Source organism: Cannabis sativa, chromosome 4 (assembly GCF_029168945.1).
Source record: "Cannabis sativa cultivar Pink pepper isolate KNU-18-1 chromosome 4, ASM2916894v1, whole genome shotgun sequence".
In the NCBI taxonomy this organism is placed as follows: Eukaryota; Viridiplantae; Streptophyta; class Magnoliopsida; order Rosales; family Cannabaceae; genus Cannabis; species Cannabis sativa.
In genome coordinates this window covers 12,286,909-12,306,243 of record NC_083604.1, presented here as the reverse complement: position 1 = coordinate 12,306,243, position 19,335 = coordinate 12,286,909, and the positions used below count along the sequence as shown (strand labels likewise).

Below are 19,335 nucleotides of genomic sequence, written 5' to 3'. Positions count from 1 at the left end.
AAGTTGGCAAAACTAGCAATGGATCCAAAAATAGAAAAATATAGACTAGTCCCAATCATACATTTGATCACTTCGAGCACAGAAACACTAGGGTTATTTGTCATCGACCATTTAACTTCTTGGATGGCTCTAATACTCAAATACTTGGAGAGAAGTACACTCCTTGAGGATAGAGCTGCTTCGTGGAAGGTTCAGTATCAAGCCCCTTAATACGTGATCTTGGACGGAAAACTATACAAGAGAAGATTATCAGTGACGTATCTGTGGTGCATAGCTAGAACAGAGATAAGAGATTCATGCATGAAATACATAAAAGGGTTTTGTGGAGATCACACATCTGGACCCAATCATTCAAAGAAAATCATTTGTGAAAGCTATTTTTGGCCTACTATGAAGAAGGATTTTACCGAATATGTCTGTAATTGTATGTAATGTCAGCGTTATTCAAAAGTTCCAAGGGCCCCACTAATGGAGATAACCCTCATGAACACTCCATAGCCTTTTGCTGTCTGGGGAATAGACTTAGTGGGATCACTTCCAACCGGTAAGGGAGGAGTCATATTCACCATTATCATTGTTGACTACTTCACCAAGTGGGTGGAAGCTGAACCCATGAATATAGTGTTGAGTTTTATGCCCTAAATAAAACTCTATTTCAATGTAATCCAGATTATTCAATATCAATAAAGTAACAGAAGTATTTTTCATTCATTTGTGTATGTTTTGGTTCAATTAATCAATTGTTTGTCTATTTGATTTATAAATTCATCCAAACCCCTTTCACATACTTGATCATGTTTATTGTGTTGTCAACACAGTGGAAAGTAAACATGACTATGTGAATAAAGTATTCCTAGATTTATCAGAACACTGGATTTTACTGATATGATAATCTACAGCAGAGTTTACTTGCATTTGGAGAAATGTTATGTTCTTTCCAGAACATAGGTCAAAGTAAAGCTCAGGTTGGATGCATGGAGTATGCATTGGAATGGACCGATATTGAACTTTGAAATAGATTTATGAAACTTACCGTAAATATCTATTCAATTCAATATCATAAGTTGATCCTAGATCACATGAACGAAATCCTGATATGGTTAGGCTCAATCTCGAGAGTGTTATTCGTGTTCTTTGATTTGTTAGTTAAGCCTAATTTTTGCTCAGGGCAATACATACATTTTGGGAACACGGTAGTACAATTGAGTGGGAGCGCTAACATAAATATGGAATCTATAGCTTCTATCTGGCGAATAGAAGTAAAGGATGATTTCCTTCGAGCTTAACCAAACAAAAATAAATGGGGGAGTACTCATTTCACTTAGTTGAAATATCATTTATACAGGGTTAAGTGTTTTAAGGATAAAATACATTGTAGGGTGTTACGGTAATTTAGTCCCTTTACAGTGTAAATCATCCATATAGAGGATCATTGATCACATTAGGATTATAACAATGGATAACTAATGATGTGTCTATATGGTGGAACATATAGAGCATTCTATATACTGAGAGTGCAATTCTGAGTTCTATGTGTGGATTCAACGAAGAATTAATAAGTCAGTGAATTTAAGTGGTAAATTCTAGATCTGCTTATTAGAAGCTCGGATATATAGACCCATGGTCCCCCCACTAGTTGAGATAATATTACTTGTAAGACTCATTTAATTGATTTTAATTAATCAATTATAATTCTCAAGATAGACTGTGTCTATTTGAGAATTTATCACTTATTAAGGGCAAAACAGTAAATAGAGATTTTGAAGGGCATATTTATTAATTAGAAAACTTTAATTAGTTTTATTATTAATAAAATAAATGACAATATATTATTTGATAATTATTTTAATTATTAAATAATTAGATTTGACATTTATGTGGTTGAACAAAGGAATTGGCAGTTTTTGACAAAACAGGAAACTATTAATGTAGGAAAAGGAAAGTTAGAAAAGTGGCAAGCCTTGTTTCCACAATGCCTAGGCCGGCCACTTAAGCTTCCTTTTCTCATTGGTTTTTTCAATTTTTAAATGTCAATTAATTCAATCATAGCCCTGGGTGGTCTTCTATAAATAGAAGGCAAAGGCTTCAGTTTTCATAACACATTCATAACATTATTCTGATAGAATTTTCTCTCTGAAAATTCTCTCTGAAGCCGCCACCCCCTCTCTCTCTATTCCTTCACTGTTTCGAAATCTATAAGTGTTAGAGTAGTGCCCACACACATCAAGTAATACCTCAATCATAGTGAGGAAGGCTGTGTAGAATTCAGAAACAACAAAGAAGGAATATCGGGCTCAGATCTTGATTATACTCTGCTACAGAAAGGAATCAAGGGTTAGAGATCTTAGTGGGAGGAGACATATATTCCGCTGCACCCAATGTAAGATTTCTGATACTTTTATGTGTTTATTTTTCCATCGTTTTAGAAGTTCAATATTAGGTTGTTAAATCAACATACTTGTGAGTAGATCTAAGTTCCTGGTAAAATAATTTCCAACATATAGTATCTTCCAAGAAGCCCCTGGACTTCATAATTAAAAATATAGCGTGCAAATATGGACTTCCACACAAAATAGTGTCTGATAATGGAAAGCAATTCAATAGTGATCAATTCAATGATTTTTGTGCCAAACATGGAGTCATCGAAAGCTTTTTTGCTGTGGCTAGACCTCAAGTAAATGGACAAGTGGAAACCGTCAATAAAATTCTGAAGACCACTTTAAAAAAGAAGCTTCAGGCTTATAAAGCACACTAGCCATAAGAACTTCCAAAAGTTCTTTGGGCCTATAGAAACACTGAAAGAGCCTATACAGGCCACACTCCGTACTCCGTGACCTATGGATGTGAGGTCATAATCTAGTTAAAACCACAGTGCCTACACATCGGAGGGATCCCTAAGACCCAACTCAAAACCATGATCTACTTCAAGAATCCCTTGATTTAATTGAGGAGCTTTGAGAACAGTCACAGTTCCAACTCTATAAGTATCAAACAAAATTGCCAAGAATTTCAACTCTAAAGTAAAGAGTAGGGAATAAGTATAAGAGTAGGGAATATTGCCCGAAACTAGAACCTTAGGGAACTGGAAGTAAGCTACTATTATACTTGGAATCAATTATTACATATTAAATAGTTAATCTAGGTTAACATAAAATAGAATTTTAGGCTTCATGGTTAACTTAGGCTAACACAACTAGAATATTCAGACTACTTAAATAAATTAATTAATTGAGGTTAATTAAATAGTTAAGTTCAAAAAGCTCTAAGAATAAGTAGTATTTATCAAGAAAGGTTTAATTCTAAAGTAATTAATTAGCTCAAGTTAATTAGTTATTTGATGTTCTAGAGAAACCTTTCTGTGAAAAAACTTTCAAATATTTTTCTCCAAAACTAAGAAAAATATTTAAGTCTAAGTATTTAATCAAAACCACAAAGATTCAGGCCTTTGGAACTAGAACCTCATGAGGCTGGAAGAAATAACCTTAGCAAATTCTATAGGTTAAAGTGTAAATATCTAAGGAATTAATTAAACAGTACTACGTACTTGAAAACCCCATAGCAAGGGTATCAAATATCGTCTCGACACACAAAAAGGCGGACCCTTGTCCCCCAAAAAAGAAAAAATAGTAAATATAAATTTGTTTAAGGTAGGCGATGATGGTTAAGGCTGGGCTAGATCCTTCAGCAATTGTGCATCATCAGTTGGGACAATAGACGAGACCTCTAGGATTACAGAGTTGGTCAAAACAGGAACATAAGAGGCTGGAAGAGCTGAGTCATCCGTGTTCTCACCTATAGGAATGGTAGTTCCAAGATCGACCGCTTCTGTCTTCTATGTTTCTTCCTTATATCAGTCCACTCCTTGAGTGCCAATATCTTAGGTATCATATCTTTCCTCTCTTTAGCATCAAAGAGATCTATTACAGATTTATCATGATGCTAGATGGTGTATACTGAGTAGAGAAATGCCTGTTCCAGAGCCTTGGTCTGCTCAGCTTCTTGCTCTTGCTTCTCTAAGATTGCTGCTAAAGTTGTCCCTTTAAATCTGAGTTTTCACCCTCTAACTCGATGACCTTTTTTCGAGACTCTTCATAGGTTTTCATAGATGAATTCAATTTAGTCTTAACCTCCTCAGCCCTTTGAATAGCCTTTGCCTCACTTTTTTCGCCTTCTGTTACAACTCCAGATGATGCTTCACCTTTCTCTCTAGAGTGGTTTCATTAATGAATTTGTCCTGAATAATATTAGCCTTTTTATTATACTCTAAAGATAGGGTGGTAAGTTGTTGGTTTTTCTCTTAGGCATCTATCTTGGCTTGCATCAAGTTGGCTTCCAAGTCTTTAATTTTAGTAAGAGCTGTGGAATGCAAGTCCTTGTACTTGTCTCCACAGTCCCTCTCTATCCTAGTCGCTTTCCTTTCGCGAATCAAGGCCTTGTCCAAAGAGTCAGTCACCCTTTGCTTTACGATAGCTTCCATCCTGGCATTGGCTTCAGCTAAAGCATTGATAGCTTGCTCCCTCTTCAGTTTGGCACTGGCATGCTCCGCCCTCAACACCTCAAGCTTGTAGGCCAGTTGAATGACCATGGAGCAATTTTTGTCCGCCATCAAGCCCACCTACAAAAAAGAAAATGCAAATGAATCAAACAATTGAAAGGTGCAAAGTGTTCATTCAAGTCAAAGGAAAGTTAAACTTAGAGCATTAGTCTAGGTCCTCATAGCATCATCCACGTATATTGGATCCCTGCTCGCCATCATGGAAAACTTGTCAGCTCCGAGCCTACAGTGTGTAGTAGCACTCTTTTCCAATAGGTCAGCTAGAAACGGTGACACATTAGTTCCAACCCAAGGATGGAGCTTCTCTATTGTCTCAACTCTGTTAATGAGAGGAGGGCAGCGTTCATCCCATTTTTCATAGTCAACAAACTCATCATTATGTCTAGAGGAGATGTTTTTGGTCAGTTTCTTCATCTCTTCGTACTCACTGCTACGCCTCTTCTAATAGAATTGCTCAACGACTTCTAGGCGTATGTTATCTCCTTCCATCATCGACAAAGGTTTGATAGGAAGATTGAAAGGTACTAGAGGCAACAAAGGTAATTTGGTCCTCTCCATGGACTGTTGAGTAGAAGTGGCTGGGATAATCTTAGATGCTGAGAGTGGTGGAGAAGGATCCTGATTGTCCCTTGATGTTTTGGTGCTTCGCCTAGGCGGCCTTCTGCCATCAAATACATTAGCCCCCTTCTAGGACTGAGTTTCTGAAGTCGGCCTTCTTAAGGCTACCAATTATAAAACCTTCTCCTTGGTCTCCACCCTTGCCTTCTTGCTAGCGCCACCTTCAGAAGAGGCAGACCATTTTTTATTGATCGTGATCGACCCATTGTAATTAGAGTTGTCCCTTCCAAAGTTCTCAATAGGGACCTACCTTAAAGGTGCCATGACTAGAACAGGTTCCGTCAGATTCATGATGGAAGTAAACAAGGTTTCTGTGCCCGTAGTATTAGAAACAACCTCCAGATTCAAAGTCAGAGGTGCTGGCTGCTAAGATATGCTCTCGGAAGCCTGGCTCTTCTTGCCTTTGTCACTGCTTTCCTTGGCGATTTCTCGAACCATGTCAGACCTGGATTGGATGTTACCCAAGAAACTATTCAGCAGCCCCATTTGTAAGGTAGCTGGTTGATCTACACAAAATAAACAAAATGTCCATCAAACAAGGCGATAGTAAAAGATATGATCTTTACAATAAATTATCATGCAAGACATCAAGAAGATCCAAACCATTAATTTTAAAATAATTTCCCCTATCGAAAAGAGCAATGTCTTCCTAACCTAAGTTAGTCTCATGTTGGAAGAAGCCTGGGAAGTAAATTTTACTAAACACATCTACTCTTAAATGATGGTGCATAGGTGAAACGAAGTGATTGGGACTCCTAATGATCCAATCTATTTTATATATATACTTACTGTATGGATATTTATGATGATCTAAATTTGATAAATATAGATTGAATCCACATTGATCGACAACCTCTAAGTCAACCCTAATTATATGGAAGGGTGTCTCACCACTGTCAGAGGTGCTCGCTCTCGGAGCACCTTCATTCTGCACTACCTCCCTGAATTTGATAATGAGTTCTTCAGCCTCGCTTAGGGTCTTTGTGAATTTTCTCCTCCAATCGCCAACCATTGTTCATCGACTTTTACTGCCTTTAAACCTCCTCAGTAGTGATAACTATAATAGCCTCCTTAACCTCATTTGGATCCCCTTAGAGAGCATCCTGAACTTGGTCCTTCACAAAAAGGTGGGTTACGTCCTGATGCGGGGAAATGAGGCGTACTTCCTTAAGGTTCTTAGTGGTAACAAGCCCCTCCACTTGCAACTCTTTGGACGAGAAGGATTTCTAAAAAGCTATTCTCTCTTCCAACTTCGAGATCAAAGGTGATTGGGGAAGGCAGTCTAGTAGATGCAACAAAGGTATCAGAATACATCAAGCAGGAGGAAAAGCAAAACACTAAAGTCGAATGAAGGGAACAACGCTTACTTGCAGTGTTAAAATCCAAACTAAGGGTATGAACCCTCTTTAGTGGGAAGCTAGAGGTGTAAAAATAGTAGTCTCTGAAGTCGTGCGTGTACTTCGTAAAGCTGGTAGGGTAAGGAACACTCCTAGTGTAGCATTCCAGCATGTAGAAGCCCACCTTATCTTTATGGCCCCTCATGGGCTGAGATTTGATCTTGTAGAACTACAAGATCTCCTCCAACATTGGCATAAGCTTGCCATGTAGAACACAAAAAAAGTACCCCCTGACAGCAAGCGGTGCGCCTAGGGAATGAGTTATAAAGGTGCTACTCCAGCCACGGTGCAGAAGTTAGAAAAGTAACATCTCAAAGGTAGGTGTGCACCCATCTTAATATGGGCCCAGTTCCAGATGCCGAAGCCTCCTTCTAGACACTTACTGGGCCTCTCCCTATGAACGAAAAGCCTATTCCAGAGTAGTCCTGGAACACTTTCGAGCCCTCGTTGGGTCTCATATTTCCTTAGGTTATTATAATTCCTGAATTTTTTGACATGCTAGTCCATCTCCCATAGACTGTTATTCATGACCAATTTTGGAGCATTTTCTTGCTCCATTATCTCTTCCTTTGAATCAGCTTCCTCTCGATGATTTTACCTAGACATAATTTATGTACAAAAGAAGATAACCCAAGCAATTAGCTACCCTAACTACCTAACATAGAAAGGGATCTGTTGGAGAGGTCCCAACTAGACATACTAATGAGAAATGAGAACTTCCAAGAGTCATTCGTTCCAAATAGGAAGTTAGGAACAACATAGAGAGAAAGATGATAGATTTTAACGGAGAACCCAAAACTAGAAGGATTTTGGGTGAAGGAAAATTTTGGCCAGCACCTCTGCTGCAAATCAACAAATTCCAAGAACGTCCAATAGGGAATTTGAAAAATAGTATGGCTTGTGGTGCTTAAATCTACTTAAGACAGCAATCACACAAGTAAAAAGTTGTAATCGCATCCCAGAATAGAACATGCAAATATTTCTTATAACAACAAAACTCAGAAAATACAATCCATAGATGAAGAAGCAACATACTTGATATTGATAGCGGAGATGTCAAGCTAGTATTTGTTGGGTCTGGCTAGGAAGTTGATCACACCATTCACGAAGACGAGATGCTAAAGCAATCAGCAAATCGATTTCTGTGTTGACATCCAGGCTCGCAATTTCTCCTAATGTAAAAGTCTTGATCACTAGGGGTTGATGATGTGAGAACTATCGTGCCCTAATCCTCAACAATAGACGAAGGCAAAAGTCTACGGTGTTTTCCAAATTAAAGAAGAAAATTTTGTTTTGAATACGGTTCTTAGTTTTGAAAAGTGTAGAGAAAGTTATAAGCTTTGAAGGGTTGAAAGTTTGAAAAATGGGGAAAAGTGGCAATTTGAAGTTATAAAGGGTATTTATACCCAAAAAGTAATCCACATGAAAAGGGGATAAACGGTCCACAATCCCATTTCTAGAGATACAAGTTTCATCCAACGGTTAGAGAGTTCAACGATCTGCGTGTATCCTCGCAATTAATACTCTCCAAAACTGAGGCATAGATCAATGATGAAAATGCCTATTTTTAATTTTCGTGCCAAAAAGTGAACAACTGTCAAAAATATAGTCGTTTCAAGAAAATGACTCCTCGATGGTCGCGCCCTTCTACTCCCATGCGATTGACATGTGGACAGATTATCATCACAGACGGAAGCCACCTTCCGCACTCGAGTATCATTCAAAATGTCACGATTTTATTCCTCAGTTTCTAAAATTCCAAACTAAAAGAGTGATGCAAGCTCAAACCATACGTAGCATTCTAAAAGCTTAGGGGTAAATGTTATCCGCGTTTTTAGCATTGGATACATGGATTCCAGTTCAACACCCAAGACCCATCAGTGGGACCCTCAGCAAAGGTAAAGTAGGTTGATCCCACTTGGATATGTCCTTCAAAGAACATATCCTAGCTCCACAATCGTAAAACCTTTTGCCCTCAGCCAGCCATACCCGGAAGCGTGTCTGCTACCACGAGATCAGAGGGACTAGACCGTGAGTTTCTACAAGACCTTTCCAGTTTTCCTTTTTAGTCCTACACAAAAATAAGGAAATTCCAGTTGTCAAATCACAATAAAGTATCTTATCAAGATTAATGGGGAAACTTCCTATAATGAATATTATGCAATTAATTCGCAGATTAATTTTCCACAATCAGTACACACGGTGTTGACCAAATTAATCCAAAGATAACATGCCTAGTCAGGAAATCGTCTTCTTTATGGGTTGGACTTCATAAGATAGCCTAAGCGTATTATTTACTGTAAACTCCCTAATAGAAGGAAAAGGGAAACCTAATATAATTCTTAAACTACTATTAATACCCCTTAAATCCTATGGATTAGGGGTTGAGCTCTCTTGCAAACTTTGCTCAAGCAAACTTGAGAACATGCATTATTTGTATTCTCGAAGGCATTTACAAGCTAAAGAACTACTAAATAACACCGACTCGTGGACTAAGGCTAATTAACGCCCCAACCATGTAAAAAATTATTTCTCTTTTTACTCTTTCTCTTTTGATTATTTATTCTTCAGTTCTTATTATTTATACTATGTTTCAAAAAATTTCGGTAAACACATGGAAATATCAAATTTCATATTTATATAGCCATAATTAACTAATTAGCTATTAATATACTGCTAATAATCAGTTAATTTCATGCCTAATCATGTGGTCATTACAAAAATAGTCAAAAAATTCCCCATACACAAGAAATTAGCTAAGTGGTGCACCATTTAGGCATCTCAAAATATGCCCACAACTCTTGAAACAGAATTATGGGCGCGTAGGTTGATGTTTTATGTTAACATTAACATGGCCACGTATTTGTCAATGATTTGGCCATAACTTAATCGTTCCAACTCGAAATGATGTGCTTCTAAGTGCATTGAAAAGCTCTTTTCAAGCTCTATCTACTCTTGGGTAATAGTTTCCTCGCAATTCTAAATTTTTTGCCCTAAAAATCTACCTGCAAGCAGGTCAAAAAATTCAAGTGAATTTCCTACGAATTTCGTATTATTTTATATTATTATTTTATTGGACCATCTTCCCTCTAAATAGGAGGCTCTTCTGGTTGATTTTTCATATTCATAATTCTCTTTATAAGGTAAGAGGTTCTCTCTCCTCACATGTTTCTCTATCTAGAAATTGTAAGTTGAAGCTCTCCTTAGTATTTTTTTTTCATGTAATCTCTCTTGTGATTAATAAAATCCCAAATAGCCGTAGCTCTATTACCGGCGTACAAGAGAGTGAACTACTATAAAATCGTGGTGTTCTCTTTCTCTTTAATTATCTTTCTTCATTAACAAATATCATTTATCATACGACATGGAGTTGACCACTTTCTACAATTAACAACACGTACTATGGGCTCGACCCAATCGTACTGCGTCATTGAGCTTGTACTACTTACTTAAACTGAACATGTCATTGCACTAAGGATACCACACAAGTCGTCACATAATGTTGATGACCAATAGTTATGCCTTTAACCAGGGTCGGCCCTGGACATAGGCGGGCTAGGCCCGTGCCTAGGGCCTACTTATTTTAAGGGCCCAAATCAAAAAATTACCTTTTAAAAAATATACATATTTTTTTAATAATTTTTAAAAATATTATTTATCTTTATAGTAAGAGCTTAAAAAAAAATTTGCCTATAGCCCATTTCAACTCAGAGTCAGCCCTGCTTTAACTTTCCACAACACCAAACAAGCTTGGTGGGGCTCTGGGCCTACCACAAATTTCTACTAATTTATTGTCTCATGGTTATTCCACAACGATAGTGTATGCTTATGCTATGTGTCCAAAATCTAGCAAACAATGCACAAGTTGCAACATATTGTAGACATGTATATCAAAGGTTGACTTACCTAGTATTATGTATTCTTAACTTTTTCGTTTAAGCAAATTAGTTACTCTGTTATTTCCTTTAGCCGACACTGTGTTTAATAAATTTCATCTCGTTCTGAATTATGGCAACAGGGGTACTTTCTACTATTTTATTTTGCATTCTAAAATACATGAAAATCAGGGACTTTGTCTTAGATTTCAACAACTCAACAAGATCAGTAACCCATGGTTGATTCACACATATAACATCATGTACAAGTATGAGGATTTCACATCCTATCGCGAGTGATAATCTAAGGACACACCCATAGGTTAGACTAAACCTTGTTCCTCATTGATTATCATAGTTTGTTAACCCTTATGCTATGTGGTTCTAATTAGGTAACACTGGTTATTTGTTCGTAATATCCAATTACTAACAATAGTCTCAAAATTACTTAGTTCTGTAGTAGGTAAATTAAGTAAAGAGATAAATTTAAAAAAAAACACAAAAAAAATTACAAAAAGTATGGTCTATACGGAATTATCAATATTTTTACGGTGTTTAAATTTTATTTACATAAAATATGGTCTTTTGGTGTATTTTTATGTTAGAATCTTATTATTTTATTGTTGATTTTTTATTATTTATATATTATTTTTTATATTATTTTATTGTTGTTTTGATATTATTTTCTTATTATTTTTATATAAATTTTTTATTGTTTTCTTGTATTTTTATAGAATACTGTAAAAATATAAAATAAAAAATTAAACCTAAAAATGAAATTATCCCTAAACTTAAAGCGGTCCTAACGCTCTTAAGGTCGAGAAGTACAATTATCTTAAAAGTATATTTGCTTATTATGAGGAAATTATATTGTATACACACTTTAGGTACCGTTTGATAACACTTTTGTTTTCTAATTTTTTAATCACAAAATGAAAGTAAAATTTTTGTTTTAAAAAATTTTGTTTTTGAAAAACAAAAATGCATTTTGTAACCACTTTTGTATTTCAATTTTAAAAATAGAAAACAAAAGTATGTTCTGTAAAGTTCATTTTTATTTTTATTTCTTTATTTTATTATAGTCGAGTCTAGGTCCGGAGTCGGATTCGGGTTCGGGTCAGTGGCCGGGTTCAGCCCCAGGGTCGTGGGGGGGGGGGGGGCGGGGGATTTTGGGTACGGGTCTGGTCAGAGTCTAAAATATTGATTAAGAAAAAAACTGTTTAAAAAAATATTAAAAGTGACTTTTTTTGTTTTTAAAATTTTGATTCTCAATTAAAAAATTAAAAAGTAAAAACAGTTTATAGAACATGTTTTTGAAAAACATTTTTACTTTTTTAATTTTAAAAACAGAAAACTGATTAAAAAAAATGTTACCAAACGCCACCTTATTTTATTTGTTTTAATTTTTACTTTTATTTTCATATTTATTTAGATATACCCAATTTTATAAATAATATCATCATTAGATTCCTTAGGTTAATGTAAATTATATGCTAGACTTAATAAAAAAACAATATGAGGGTAATTTTGATTAAAATTTACTAAAATAAGGTATTTTTCTACTTATCTCGCTTATTATTCTAGGAGAAGTCCTTGTATTTATATTTTGCAAAAATGCCATGTTTCCCTTAACTTATCGAATTATCATTTTTAAGGTTTTGGGTTGTGCCCTATCAAAATGATTTTATTGGTCCTTTTTACAAAAATACCAATTTTAAGCATGATAAGAATCTCACAAGAATGCTATGCCTAAAATTGGACACATTCTCTTTCTTGTTTAGTTATCAAATATGTAAGGAGAGAAGTTCATTACAAGATCATATATCTAAAGTTTTACTAATTACAAAAATGTCACATTTCTTAATTGTGCCTTACTGGAAGATTAGCCCTCTTTATTTATCCACACATTTAGCCGTAGACTACTTTTAAGAATAAAAAATCGAGACATATAATAATAGGACTTGGGTAGAGTTCAAATCAAATGTCTATAAAAGTAAATTTTGCGAAAACGCAATTTTTTTACAAAAACCATTTTTCTCAAAGACACCTAATTGGAAAAAAAATATAACTTCCATTAATCTGAGTTCTAGGAACATATTTAATAGAAAAAGTATTTTGTAAGAAATTATAGTAAATGATGTTAAATTATAGAACTATATTAGTAAATATTTTTATTTTAAAACTTGTAGAGAAATAATTTTTTTAGACTATTTATTATTTATATTGTGTTTTGCCACATAAAAATATTAATAATTTTTTTTTTTATAATTAGAAGCAAATTACTTAAAGATTATGATATATCTATATTAGTTTTATTAAAATCTTTTTTATTGAAAAGTTATGTCGATTTTATTTAATTTTTTATGAGTTTTTGTGGGTCGTTGTTATATATATTTTGTTGTATGATATATTATGATTTATAAATGATATTTATTTTTTATTTGCTATGCATAAAACTGGTATATAATTTTATTAGCATAATACAAATATTTTAAGGAATAATTACATAAGGTACAATTTTTTGTAAAATATTTACATTTTTACGTTCAAATAATGTTTTTTTTTACATTTTTACAGTTTTCTAAAAAATAACACGAAAACAACATAAAATCAACAAGAAAACTATATTAAAGTAACATGAAAATAACAACAAAAAATAGCATACAGATAACAAAAAATCAATAATAAATTAACAAGATTACAACATAAAAAGACCATATTTTCTGTAAATAAAATCAAAAAAATCGTAAAAATGTTTAAAATTCCGTGAAACCGTATTTTTGTAATTTTTTTTGTTATTTTTATTTTTTTGTGAAATAATCTCATATTTTAATGTCTCTATATAATTTTATTGGCTTGCTACATATATTTAATTATTATTTTTATATATTTTACTTGTATTATATATTATTTATTTTAAATAATATTTAATTAGTTTCTATTTTGTTATATACAATAGTGTTATATAATTTTGTTGTCATGATATATAATTTAGTTAGTATAGTATACATATATATATATATAGAGCACTTATTAATGAGTACCCATATACATATATGGGTGCACTCTTAATGAGTATTACCCATGAATGAGTAATATTAGAAAATTTTGGGTTTTTATGATTAATTTTTCTATTTAATTACAAAAAATTTTCATTTTTACATTATATAGGTTGAGATTGGTCCATCAGCTGAAAAAAAATAATAAAAAAAAAGTTTTTTAGCAAAAAAGTGATAAAAAAAATTGAATTCGACTTAAATATTTTACATATAAGCATATTTTTTATATAGTGTAAAAAAGATATATTTTTTGATATTTTTTTAATTAAGTAGCTAAATTAAGCATAGAAATTTAAATTTCTCTTTTATTATTTGCTATGAGACTAAGATCTAATGGTTTAATATTTTTAAAATTAATATTTATAGTTAAATTTGTTTATTACCTATTAATGGGTAATACCCATTAAGAAGTATTCCATATATATATATATATATTATAAATTTAAAACGTATGCTAATCTAAAAATATCATTAAATTTATATATCTTACTCACTTTATAATCTAATTAAAAATCACCAAAAATTTTAAAAAAATATCTAAGTCTAAACCATATAATTTGTAATTATTAATCATTAAAAAACTATGATAATATTCATTTACACAAAAAATAAATAAATAAATAAGCGACCCACATATATATAAAGCAAACATAATAATAAGAAGAATCACCCATATACCATTTTTAATTTATTTTATTTTTATTTTTACAGTTTGGGAAGTGGGTTACTTCGTTAGTTGCTATATGAATTATTATGTCAATTTTTGTAAAAATACAAAAAAAAAATGTTTTGAAATGTAAAAATAAAAAAATCCCTAATAATAAAGTATAGATAATAAATATTAAATTGATAAGCAACAGTGTGGCCAATACAATAAAAATATTTAAGAGCACTCGCAATATTAGATGAGCGGTATATTAGTGAAAAAATAGAGAAGAAAAAAATAAAAAAATGACAAAAAAAAAAAAAATAGTTCGGATGAGTTATTTTAGCTCAAATTTTAAAGAATGCTACAATATTTTTTTTCCGTGTAGAGAAGCACTATTTGTTTTTAGACAATATTTTAATAATATTTTATTATTGTGTATTTTATTTATATAATGATATTTAATTGAATGTAAGAAAAATAAAGAAACTGATGTATAGTGTAATATAAAAGTTTGAGATAAAATAATAATAAAAAAAAAAAAAAGTAAAATTTTAGTGAGTTATTTTAAAGAATAGAATATAGAAGTTAATGTGAGTACTCTAAGCTATTATCATCAAACTAAATTCTTCAATTGAGAGAAACCTAAATCTATAAATTCAATTGAGAGAACCTAAATCTATCAATTCAAAATTAATTTTGCATTATTCCAAAATAATTTACAACACCTTAACATTACTTCAAAATAATTTACAACCCACAACACCTTAATCAAAGTTTAAAATTTTAAATTTCTAAAATGACTTTAAATCTCTCTATTTATAATCTATTTATTTACTTATTTTTCCTATCTGATAAAAAATAATGTGGCCGTCATTTTCATAAAAATAAGTAGTTAACTCGTAATTTATTTTATAGAGTAAATTTACTGGTTAACCATAATCATGATTATAAGTGAGATACGGTGATGACAACTAGTGTGATACAATTAAATAATATAACTTTGATTGATTATATATTGAAATAATATTTTTGAGTTATTATTTGTTATATTAATAATTTTTTATATTTTTAATTTACTGTACTAAAAAGATTAAAATAGTCGCGAAAAGTAATTATATATGCTTTGATTATATATGTATTATATAGATTTATTGTTATATTATATATATTTTGAATTTTAATTTAATTTATTCAAACGATGTATATTTTTAATAACTATCTGCTATATCTATAATAAATAAATTAATAAAAAAATTATAATTTATTAAATTTAAATAATTTGTATAATATTAATTTTTTTTATTATTAAAATTTTAAAAAAAAAATTGCTAAAATAGTTAGTTATATTATTAAAAAAAAAATCAAAATTATAAATTTGATAGGCTTTATGACTAAATTATAATTAAACAGAATACTACCGTACCCCAAACCCGATTTGTTTCTTAGTTCTTATATAATGAAGAGAAGTTGACTCCAACATTACACCAAAAGAATGCTACTCTTTAACCACACGAGCTTCTACTTGCTTGGTAATGAATGTCATATGCCTCCTGAATCACGTTTCTTTATTTTGTATAAGAAAAGGCACTTGATAATTTGACATTATGTTTTTTATTCTTAAAAAATTAAGAAAAAGAAAAACCAATATTATTAGAATAAGCAGCAAAAGTTTTCAAGTTATTTATCTAAGAATATCAACTTCAACATCATATAACATTAGACATGTCATTTTCAGTCTATGAAGAAAAAAAGAGAGAGAAAGGGAGTGTTGGAATGGTTTCCTTGCTTTCTTCACCATTCGCACTAAGCTAGTAGTGTTCCTTCCAACTATGGTGGTACGCGATTCCCACGCTGAGAATCAAAGTGATGATGATTATGATTATGATTATGATTATGATTATGATGGTGATAATTATGATGATGATGATGATGATGCCCACCAGAAAAAGAAGAAGAAGATCCATGATCAGTTCTAAGTCGGAACATTTCTTGGCAATGGAAGTTGTCGCCGTCTGTAGTATCCATAGCTGAAGTTACTACTGCTACTGGCTGGTCACTCATCACCATTCCTAGACCACTGTAGTGGAGACTTTCAGTGGGGAACAAGGGCTGCTGCGCTCGCCCACTGGCAGGGGAGGGGGAGGAGGAGGAGTTGGGCTGCTGCTGCTGATGCTGATGCTGCAGCATGTGGTTCAATCCAATCTCCTTTGTATCATTTGGTGTGGTTGATGACAGAAGAGAGAGAGCACAACTAGAGTCGACGCTGTCCCGGTGCAGCCAGTTGTTATTTGAGAAGAATCTGTGGCTGTTTGCACAGTTGTTCAAGGCAGAGTTTGAATCCATGAGTGACTGAGTCACAGAAGAAGCCTCAGAGTGTGTGCAACTTGAGCTTTGTAAGAAAGAGAATTCTTTCCCACCTCCACTACTACTATTATAGCTTTGATTCAGTGATCCTGTAAGAGGGTTTTTTCTTATGTCACTGAACTCTTGCTTTGTAGTAACTGCAGCCGAAGCCATGGCAGCATTTGGAAATGCTTGTGGGTTGTGGAATGGTGAGAATCTTGTGCCTGGAAAAGAATAAAAAAAATATGATAAATGGAAAAAGAAAACCAAGAATGAATTCAAGAACAAAACATTTCAAACCTTGGTAACTAGAGAAAAATCTTCCTGAACTTAAGGACATGGGTTCTGGTTGAGGCTTCCTTCTGCGGCGGTTGTGCCCATCAAGTCTTTTCCTGCAGCTACGTTTTTCCTCATCAAACTCCCCTAACGAATGGAACCTTTAAGAACACAATCATAACAAAGTTTTTATTAGATTTTGAACTTAGACACATACACAAGACACAACTTTGGATACAAAAAGGTAAAAAATAGTGTTAAAAAAAAAACTAACTCATTTATCTTCTTTGGTCTCAACTTGTCTAATTCTATTAAAGATAAAATTCTTATCAACAATGATCTAAACACACCTGCTGCACTGCTGGCAAAACCGTTGCTCGCGGCCTGCGATAGTAACCTTTGGAGTCTTTGAGTGAGTTTCACAAACTTTGTGTCGTCTATGATAGTCCCGGCATTTGGTAAGGTCTGAATTGCAGCCATCTACAAGGCAAGACGGGACTTGGATTCCATTGCTTGATGATGACCCTCTTGTCCTCTTCAAAGGCATAGAGGAAGAAGATGACTCCACATCTGAAGCCCCAAGCTCTTTCCACTTGAATTTCGATCCATCATCCATAATTTGCCAAAGAAATCTCCTCTAGTAGTAACTTTTTTTCTTACTATCTAGTCTTAAGATACCACAACCAGCAACCAAAACAATGTTGGAAAATGCCTTACTTCTCCAACTCATAGACTTTCTCAAATACTCTTAATAATCTCTTTAGTTCATTTTTCCTAAATTTTGTTGAACACTTTGTTATCATGACACATTTAAGAAAAAAAAAGGACAAAAATAACTGCGAAATACAAATGGGAATTGGAAGTAGTGAATGTTTTTAAATTTTAATGGAATTTAAAGCTAAAATTATCACCAGGAAAATAAATCAAGTGGTCATAGACTTGAGAAAGGCAAAACAAAGCTTTATGGCTACTAGTGCGTTTTGTCTCATCTAAACGCTAAATACTATGATACGTGCGTTTTGTCTCGTCATGGGAGTCAGCAGCACCCAATCTCAATCCACCAATTTTTTCCTTTTAAAAATGAAATTACTAACCTTAAAAATGATTACTATTTATCATTTATTCTTCAAAACATTATTTTCCTATCAAAGTTCCTTGAACCCATCTGGGTTTAGACTCCATCATGTACAAATCATAATCCTCTTGATGCAATCCTTTTTTTTTTCTTTTTTGAAAAAAAAAAATAAATAAAAAATCCTATTACTGATACTCTTTTATATATCTTTGGTTGAAGATAAAGTTTCTAGTGGCTACTACTGAGTACTGTTATTAGTGCCCAGTCAACCCCACATGTGATTTGGGTTCTTAGAATTGTCACTGTTGTAAACAACTTCAACTTTAGTTGAAATTATCTGCTTTTTTTTTTTTTGATGAAATCATTCCAACGACAGCAAAAATAGACAAAGTGAAACTAAAGATTATGCAATCTTCTTATATAATAATATTATCATATGAAAAAGCTAAATATATAGATACAAAAACCACAACCTTAAAGAGAATTAAACAACTAATAATGAAATAAAATGAAATGTGTCAAAGGAAAATGGAATCATGGGTACCTGAGAGAACCCCAGAAAACCGAGAGCAAGTAAGGAAGAAGAGACCAATTAAATCACACTATCCAATCGCAGAAGAAACTCTTTTATAGTCTGTAAAAAATAGCCAGTACTCAAGTACTATGCAGAAGCAGATTATAAGATAACCAAAGCAAGGAAAAAAGTTTTGAACTTATTATTATAAGCCATTTTTGGTTCTCTGACAAACAAAACAGTTTTAGTTTCTCTAAAGGAGGAGTAGGAGAGGGAAGTTAAGCCTTCTCCTATAGGCCAAACTGTTGAGAGAGAAAAAAAAAAGTGAAGAATATTATTATGAATAATGTAACGTATTCAAGTGAAGAGAAATTTGAGAAAAATAGCAAGTTGAGGGATCATAAAGAGTGACTATTATCTTCCCAATAACTTCTTTCCTTTCTTCTTTTAGACTTGTGGTGTGTTTGTTGTGTTGAGAATTGAGTAATGTGTAAAAGTAATACTAAAGAAAATAAATAATAAAAAAAAATGGGTGGCGAAGAAAGGGACAGGGTGTTAGTTGCTTTCAACTTTACAAAGTGAGAGAAATTAAAGAAAAGTACATATTTATAATAAGGAGTGGAAAGTAAAGTATGGGGGTTTCTTGTGTTTCACATTCCATGATGTTCTTCTTGGGTTATGAGCTTATATTATTGTGAGAAGTGAATAGTCCCACTCCATTAGAGTTTGTTGTTAATTAAAACCCTATCCTTAACCGTCTGATGATGTTTTGGCTGTAACAACAAATGACAATCTTCAAGTGTTTTGAAGTCAAGTCAGCCTAACTAAAGTGATTTTTTCCAATGGTTGAGATTGAGACATGAGAGAGAGAGAGTAAATGAGCTTTCTTTCCGGCCTATTATACTTGGGAGTGTCAAAATAAAAGGGCAAGTATTCTAGAGAATATTAAAATTTAAAATTGGGTTGTTCATTTT

The 19,335-nt window shown here is 32.8% G+C and overlaps 1 protein-coding gene across 1 annotated transcript; it reads right to left on the bottom strand.

The window, feature by feature from the left end:
* Positions 1-15,778: 15,778 nt before the first annotated feature.
* Positions 15,779-19,042, bottom strand: LOC115715227 (squamosa promoter-binding-like protein 16). The gene is made up of 4 exons (XM_030644067.2): positions 18,392-19,042; positions 17,123-17,546; positions 16,797-16,933; positions 15,779-16,720 (listed from the first exon to the last, which is right to left on the bottom strand). The coding sequence occupies exons 2-4, from the start codon at positions 17,386-17,388 to the stop codon at positions 15,981-15,983; spliced, it is 1,143 nt and encodes a 380-aa protein (XP_030499927.2). The 5' UTR covers positions 17,389-17,546; positions 18,392-19,042; the 3' UTR covers positions 15,779-15,980.
* Positions 19,043-19,335: the final 293 nt, after the last annotated feature.